This window comes from Octodon degus, unplaced genomic scaffold (genome assembly GCF_000260255.1).
Source record: "Octodon degus isolate 3935 unplaced genomic scaffold, OctDeg1.0 scaffold00008, whole genome shotgun sequence".
NCBI lineage: Eukaryota > Metazoa > Chordata > Mammalia > Rodentia > Octodontidae > Octodon > Octodon degus.
The window spans coordinates 11,227,571-11,236,367 of NW_004524584.1; the positions used below are offsets into that span (position 1 = coordinate 11,227,571).

The 8,797-nt window shown below is 41.0% G+C and overlaps 1 protein-coding gene across 2 annotated transcripts in view; it reads left to right on the forward strand.

The window, feature by feature from the left end:
- The first annotated feature begins 1,044 nt into the window (after positions 1–1,044).
- The window catches only part of Pik3r4 (phosphoinositide-3-kinase regulatory subunit 4), a 73,126-nt gene continuing 65,373 nt past the window's right edge, over positions 1,045–8,797 (forward strand). For both annotated transcript variants that reach the window (XM_004625027.2, XM_023705283.1), the window contains exons 1-2: positions 1,045–1,475; positions 2,341–3,114. In XM_004625027.2, coding sequence (XP_004625084.1) covers positions 2,382–3,114 — 733 coding nt within the window. In that variant the 5' untranslated portion in view covers positions 1,045–1,475; positions 2,341–2,381. The remainder of the gene's footprint in view (positions 1,476–2,340; positions 3,115–8,797) is intronic.

The following is an 8,797-nucleotide window of genomic DNA, read 5'->3' on the forward strand; positions in this document are numbered from 1 at the left end:
ACTTCACATCCTGTAGACTGGCTTAATTAAAAAATAGGTAATAACGAGTGTGAATATTGAGAAATTGGAGACCTTAAAAACTGCTCATGGGAATGTAAAATGGCCCATGTATTTTGGAAAACAGTTGGGCAGATTCAAAAATGTTAAACAAAATGAGCCCAAATTTTTTACTTCTTGGTTTATGGTTGAGAGTAATGAATATACCTGACTACACAAAGATAAATACATGAATGTCCCCAACAGCATTATTCATAATAACACAATGGCGGAAACAACCCTAAATATCCATCAGCTAACAGGTGGATAAAGAAAGTGCATTATACCACAGAGTCCACTGTTTGGCAGTGAGAAGAAATAGCGTTGATAGGAGCCACAGCAAAGATACACCTCACGTGAGAGAAGTCAGTCATGAAGACGGCATGTGGTAGACTATATATGCAGGGTCGAGGATTGACAATTCTTGGTAGAGTACTGATTGCCTCAGGCTGGGAAGGGAAGGGAAAGTAGTGAAACCAGGAGTGACCCATAGAGGCTTCTGGGTTTCATTTTGGTGCAATGAAAATGCCCTAAATTAAATCATAGGATTGATTTTTACAGCTCTGTAAACACATTGAAAACTATTTTCCCCCCTATTTTACCTTACAGAGGGCTTGAACCCACGATCTCGCACTAGGTAAGCAAACACTCCACGGTGAGCGAGGCCCACAAGTAAAATCCTGTTTTATGTATCTTTTATTTATTTATTTTGTTTTATTACATTTCTATGTAAATTACATCTCAAACCCTGAAAATCCAGCTGGAGGTGTTTTCACTTCCTAAATATATCTGTGTTTTCTTAAACTTCCAACTGGTGTACAGCGAGGTATGAACAGATTGTGGGGCGGTTGTCAGGATTTGGGAGGGCTTCGAAAACGTTTTCTCTTCTGTCTTCCGGGGAGGCGCCACGCCGCGGCCTCGTTTCCTAGCAACCAGCGTTCGCCTCGCGGTCTTCCTCAAATCTCACCCGCCACTTCCGCTCCCCGGCCGGAAGTGAGGTCAGACCGCGCACTTTCCCGGGAGTTCAGTGTTTGGTGCCGCAGAAGTAGGTGAAGTAATGTTTTGGTGAAGCTGGTGCTCTCCACGTTTTGCAGTGCTTTTCCTCTCGGCCGGGTGGTGAAGCCCTGGAGGAAGCCATTGCGGGGGCCAGCGACCCGTGCGCGAGGAAGCCGAGAGCCGGGAACGCGCGGCCCTCCGGGGAGGCTGGCGGGGCAGCTACCTGCGTGTCTGCAGCCGCCCGTCGGACCGGCCTCGTGTCTGTGCTGCGGATCCCGAGTTCCTCGAGCTTGGGACGTTTCTATGCTTTCCTTCAACTTCTCACCTCCTGCATTGAAGGAAGACCCGCGTAGAGGCACCTTTCCCTGCTAGATCTTGATGTGTTCGGTCATGACCGCGCTGTGAACTCCCGAGCGAGTTTTGAACGTTTCCAGAGGCCTGGGGTAAAGGTTTACTTGGGGCAGAGCCATGGGGGTGGGGTCGGGGTCGCGTGGGGTGTGTGGGAGGTGGTGAGGGGACTTTTATTTTCTGTAGAACCTGGATCGGGAAGACCCTGTGTCGCTTGGCGTCTCTGTCGCTTGGCTTTTCCTTATCTGTGACACAGTTTCTTCCATTTGTGAACCAGGAGTTTGTACCTTGTTCTATATAGGTGGGTTTACGCTCAGAAATTCCAGGGAGCATCACACAGGGGTCAGGAGATAATGATTTTGTGGATCTTAGCTTGATCCTTTTAGCAGTAAAGTGACCTATTTGTATTAGGTCAGACTTTCTTTTTTTAAATATATAATAAACTTGCTTTAACTCCAAGAAAACTACCTAGTCTAAGAAGGACTTTGTCATATAATGCTTTTTTGATCCTTGTAATCTTGGGCATTGTGCTGAGTACATTGTCATGACTCATTAATATTTTACTTTTATTTATTTTTGCTGTACTGGGGGTGGAACTCGGGACCTTGCCCTTGCAAAGGCAGGCACTTAGCCTGCTGAGCCATCTGCATAGTCCCACATTAATATTTTAAAACCAGAAATCTAAGTACTCATTCCCATGTTTTCAATTTAATGTCTAAGGGACTTATATGTAGTTTAGCTCTTGGAAAAGAAAATATGAAGTAACACAGATCTTTTAAGATAAAAAATCACAGTGTCTATTTAGATGAATGTCTGTAGTTTCGATTCGGCTCAGAAGGCTAGGTACCATGTTCTCAGTGTCAAACAAATATGGCGCCTCCCATATTGGGAAGTCTGAATAATGGTGTATCATTGCTTCATTGTTTTTTCTTCCCTTCTTGTTTTCTTTCTTTTAAGCAGGTGCTGTAGCCTAATATATTGACCCAGAAGTACTTGCCATAATGGGAAATCAGCTTGCTGGCATTGCTCCTTCCCAGATCCTTTCTGTGGAGAGCTATTTCTCAGACATCCACGACTTTGAGTATGATAAAAGCCTAGGGAGTACCCGGTTTTTTAAAGTTGCTCGTGCAAAGCATCGCGAAGGCCTGGTGGTTGTGAAGGTCTTTGCAATTCAGGATCCTACTCTACCTTTAACCAGCTATAAACAAGAGCTGGAGGAACTGAAAATCAGACTTCATTCTGCCCAGAATTGTCTGCCTTTCCAGAAAGCAGCAGAGAAAGCATCTGAGAAAGCAGCGATGCTGTTTAGGCAATATGTTCGAGATAACCTCTATGACCGCATTAGTACTCGTCCATTCTTAAATAACATTGAGAAGCGCTGGATCGCATTCCAGATCCTGACAGCGGTGGACCAAGCACACAAATCTGGAGTCCGGCATGGGGATATCAAGACTGAGAATGTGATGGTCACCAGTTGGAACTGGGTTCTTCTAACTGATTTTGCCAGTTTTAAACCTACTTACCTTCCAGAGGACAACCCTGCAGATTTCAACTATTTCTTTGATACCTCACGGAGAAGGACTTGCTATATTGCTCCTGAACGTTTTGTTGATGGTGGCATGTTTGCCACTGAGTTAGAATACATGAGAGATCCTTCAACTCCCCTTGTAGACTTAAATAGTAATCAGAGAACAAGAGGAGAGTTGAAAAGAGCAATGGACATCTTTTCAGCAGGTATTTGAATTGGTTATACTTCGAATTTACACGCTTTAGTGTTTTAACTGTCAGAAATAAGGCTTTTCAAAAAGTGGTAGCTATTCAAAAATAATTTTTTAGTGTGTTTTCATATACTACAACATGTAGGTAGTGTTCTTCGTTAGACATGTTTAATTGCTTGTGAAATACATTTCATTCATTTACAACACTTAAAAATACAGTGTTTGAACGCTTCTGTTGTAGTGTTAGGTAGATTTCTAAGTGCTGGCAGTATAGATGGATAATTTATATTCCTCATTTCAAGATACATCTTAATATGGAGGTAGGTACTGCAAACACATTTTTATATTTGTTGATAGTATGATGGTGATAAGCCGTGATGCTGTTACAGAATTACATGTCTACTTAAGTAGGTCTCCATAGGGATGATGGGTAGAGGGGCAGGATTAGGAAAACCCTTTATTAGAGACCTACAAGATGTCTAGGGGTTAGTTTTGGTAGCGTAGTTGGTTCTGGACATAGGTGGTGTTTCTACAAAGGCTGAGAGATCAGAGTAAGGCACTGCTGTGTGATGGCACTTCAAGTAGCTTAGTGTTTGTGGAGCACTGTGTGGCATAAGAAAGGGCCTGCCTATGAGTACATAAAATTTGTTTTAGAGAAAACATGTCCTGGAGTAGTTTGCAGGATATCCACACTGGAGATGGGAAAGCAGTTTAAAAGAAAACTGCCACAATCCAGTTAAAACAAGATGGTGACTTGTTTAAGGTTGTTGCAGTTCGGAAGGAATGAAATAATATAGGATAGTAGGATCTTAGGGTTTTGTGATTGGAAGGTGAAGTCACATTCAGCTCCCTTTTCCCTTTGAGAAACTGAATGAATGGTAATGCTGGCCTTAAATAGGAAGACCTAAGAGGAAGAACGTATAAGGTTGGAAAGATGGTGAGGTCTGTTTTAGATATGTTAAATTGCAGGTATTAGGAGATGTACAACAGGGAGTTGTCCATAAGTTGGTGCTGAGCCAGGTGTGGTGGAATTCACCTACTTGATCCCAGCAAAGTGAGGCAGAGGCAGGAGGGTGACAAGTTTGAGGCCAGCATATGCAATTTAGAAATTAACGAGACCTCTCAAAAAATAAAAAGTGTGGGAATATACCTTGGCATGAAGATTCCTTGAGTTCAATCCCCAGTATTTAATAGAAAGTTTGGTTAATAGAAATTTGAAATGGAGGTGGAGATTGGGAATTATTAGGAAATAGATTGTAATTGTACTCAAGGGAATGAAGTTAACAAGAATTGTTTTTAGAGAAATGTTTTTCAGCTTGTTTGGGTGTCCTTAAGAAATTTGATGAAATCACTGGTCTCTTCCTGGAAAAATGGACCAGGCATTATTGTTCATATACAGACTAGCTGGGCCAGGGCTCCAGATTATCTAAGAATTTGTGCCTGGAGAAGGGAAATGGGTTAGTAGCAGTATTCAAAGGAGTACCTGTGAACTGTGGCTTCAGTGCCTTTTAGGATAAACTTTGCAATGGCTTGGTTCACTCTATTTCTCACTGGTATATTTATTGTAGAGAAAACATAAATTGAACCAGAGTTTAGATGACCAAGAAAAATAACATAATTAATGAAGAAGTGTGTTTAATGGACTAGAAATTAAACAAAATTGTATCCGTGTTGATCCATTTGGCTCTCTAATCTGTCTCCTAAGATAGTACTAAGGGATGCGTTTGAGTGTGTTGTGGGGGCAGCACCACAGATGAACGTAGGGCCTTTGAGCTGAACTCTATCCCCTGTGTTGATGGTCATCTCACTAAGTCACTGTATTGTCTGTTGGGCTTAAACTTTTGATCCCCCGGCTCTGCCTCTAGAATACAAAAATTAAGGACACGAGCACCACTCCAGCTCCGAGGAGTGTCTGCATCTTGATTCTTTTTATTGTTCCCCATTCTTCCTCCATTGACATCTCAGTTTTGTTGGTCATTATAGGTGTCCTAGTTTTTCTTGAGCACACTTTTGTATATTAAATTTAACTACTCTGTAAATAAGACTTTTTGGTTAGATATCTGATCGCTTTCTAGCTTCAGGGTATCATAGATTTAAAATTTCAGGGGCTGAGCCAGGTATGGAGGCACATGTCATCCTGGCCCTGGGAATCTGAAGGCTGGAGGTGTTTGAGGCCAGCCTGAACTACGTAATGAGACTGTCTGAAAAAAAAAAAAAACCACACACACACACACACAAAATTCAAGAGTTGAGGACTACATAATTTGTTCTTTTTATGTGTTTTACAGTTTCGTTCACTTCAGCAAATCTTCAACTTAGGGCTTACTTTATAGACTAAAGAGATTATTTTTGCTGAGGATAGGCCCTTGTATCCCTTTGAAAAAGAGATAAATAACTTCTGTCCACCTCCTAGAAGTTTTAAGACCTGCTTCTTTGAATTGTGACTGTTGCTTCCAGCTTATGATGGGTGTGGATGGTTCTTGGCCACTAGTCTAAAGGCTCTGGTCAGTGCTTGGGGATATCCTTGTGTGATCTTACTTGGTTTCTCCAGCTGTTCTGTGTACTCTGTATGTTACCTTGTCTCTTGTATGTGAGTGTATGTTAGGTGCTAGAGATTGAACCCAGATGAGCATGCGTGCTGAGCATTTATTCTACACTGAAGCTGTACCCCTGGCCTTACTCTTTGTTTTTTTAATAGAATATCCTTTATTTTTTATTATTTTTTTAATGAATTTAAGATAGGGTCTATAAGGGTGCACAGGGTCTCACTATGTAGATCGGACTTGTAGTTTTTCTCCTGTTACCAGGCTCCCCAGTGCTGGAATTCCACTGCACCCAGTCTCAGTTGCTGTCTCAGTGCGCCCCAGGGGTGGGGCCAGCGCGGCACACCTGGGAGAACTCCGCTGATGCGCCCTGCCAAAGCAGGCGCTTTAGTCTGCTGAGCCTTCTGGCCGGCCCTCTTCTTTACTTTTGATTAGCCTCCTGTTTCTTCATAGCTAGATTCAGGTTATCAATTTTCAGTGAGAATACTGTAGAGGTGGTGATGTGCTTTCGCAGTGTCGTGTCTGAAGACAGATGATGGTGATGTTAATTTGATCATTTGATCCAAGTCTTCCTGAGTGTCTGCTCTGTAGATAGCATTTGTATTGTAACCTCCTGCAACTAATAAGCAACCTGTGGAAAAATTATTTTTTAGTCATTGGAGTTAGAGTCTCCTTTTTTGCTTCTTTTACTAGTGTGTGTGTATATATTTATTCTTTATTCTTTTTCGTTTTGTTTTGTTTTTGAGACAAGGTCTCACTATATACTTCAGGCTGGCTATAGTCCAGGCTGGCTTTGAATTCACAGTGATCCTCCTGCTTCAGCTTCCCAAGTGCTGGGCTTATAGGCATGAGCCACCAGACCTGGCTTTTCAACCTTCTCACACAAGATAAATGTATGTATATATGTATATGTATATAGTTATAGGTATGATGTATATATATGTGTGTGTGTGTGTGTGTGTGTGTATAGTCTTTTTTAAAAATTAAATTTATTGGTATAGTTTACGCACTATAAAATTTCTTTATAAATTGTGCAGTTCCCTGGTTTTTAGTATACTCACAGTTATGCAGCCATTACCACTAATCCTAGAGCATTTTCATCACTATAAAAAGAAAACCATTCTTACTTCTCACCCCTCATCTGCATAGCTTTAGTAGCTATTACATCTTGTATATGGTGTGCTTTAAAAAATGCTGAATATTTAAGTTAAAAATTAAAGTAAATTAAGAGACACGTTACTGTTAATCCCCTCAAAATACCTCCCTCTCCACACACACTGGCATAACCACTGTTCTTGTACTTTCTGAAGAAGTTTGGAGAATCCTTTCTGGAGTGCCTTTTCATGGCTACCTCAATGTCCTGATCAATTTAAAATGCGTTTGGCAATTTCTGTCAAATAAAAACAATACGGTATGTTCTCATCCACTCACCACATCCGGTGCTGTATGACTTCTGGCTCTTCCCAAACTCAAAGTAACCATGAAGGGTAACTGTTCGACTTGATTGAAAACATCACAGTAGCCACATGACTGCACCTAAAGAAAGTCATCGGAAAGGGCTTCTGGAACTGCTTAAGAGAGCAGGAAGATCGGGATAAGTGTGTTCAGAGTGAGAGGCAGGGTCTTGGAAGCGTTAGTGGCAATCTGTGTTTCACTGTAATTTTTAAAATTTAAAATTCACACTTTATTGTCTGTGGATTCATCTGTTGGGAACACTTCGTATGTGTGGTCTTTTGTGACTTTTTAAAATTTGTTTTTGTTTTTTTACTTATCATGGTGTTTCCCAGGCTCATCAGTTCTCTGGCATGTATTAATGCTTCCATGTATTAATGCTTCATTTTATGACTACATATCATTGAGTGGGTATTTACATGAGTTGAGATGAGGTCTCACTGTAATTCAGGCTGGCTAGAGTCCAGGCTGGCTTTGAATTCACAGTGATCCTCCTGCTTAACCAGTGATGGAAATTGTGATTTGTACTTGTTGGCCATTTTGTATGATACTGTTGGGAATGAACATGCATGTGTATGTGTTGGTATGGATTTGTTTTTAGTGTCTTGAAACTTAAGTGTGAAGTTAGGCCTCAGGTGGTAACTTCAGCATTTTGAGAAATTGTTCAACTTACAAAAAGTAATTGTGCCATTTCCTACCAGCATTGTCAGAGAGCTTTAATTTTCCCACATCCTTGTTGATGTTATTTTTGAAATAGTAATCATAGTGGGTGTGAAGTAATAGTTCATTATGTTTTTGATTTGCATTTTCCTAATAATTAGTGATGGTAAATATTTTTTCTTTTAAAGTGGTGCTGGGGGCCAAACTGAGGGGCTTGCACTTGTTAGGCAAGTACCATACCACTGAACTACATTCTCTTTGTAAGCTTGTTGTTATTGATTCATATATTTTCTTTGGAAGATTTTTTTTTTCTTTTTTTTTGAAACAGGCTTTGTGTTGTCTGTGCTTGCTTCATGCTGGAAATGGTCCTGCCTCACCTTCCTGAGTGCTGGGATTACAGGCATGCACCACCGTTCCTGGCTCTGTCTTCTTTATTTTAGATATAAATTTATTATTGAAAACATGATTTAGAGGGGCTGGTGAGATAGCTTAGTGGCCTAAAGCTGCTTAGGCAAACTTAGGCAAGCACAGGGACTGCAGTTCAATGTCCCCTTCCCTCCACATGCCACTCCAGCCCCACTCCAAGAGCAAACTGAGCTGGCCAGAGTCTAGGCGTGGTGGCATATGCCTGTAATCCCAGCACTGAGGAGGCTGAAAGCAAGATCACCAAGAGTGCAAGCTGTGTAGTGAGACTCTGCAACAACCAAATACATTTTTAGAAAAAAGCAAAACCATGATTTAGAAATACTTTCACCAGTTCTGTGGCTTTTCTTTCTCATTTTCTTCATGGTTAGCACTGAGTGGTAACAGCTGACATCTTTGTCTTTTTCCTTGATCTTAGGATGAAAGCATTCAGGCTTTCACCATTAGGGTATTAAGTGTGGACATTTTCTGTCTCTTATCTGATGAGTGCTTTTATCCCGAAAGAGTTAGATTTTGCGAAAGTGTTTTCTGTATCTCTTGAGGTAATTATTCCATTATTTATTTACTATTAATATGATACATTCATTCATTTTCATATATAGGACTTCATTGCACTCCTAG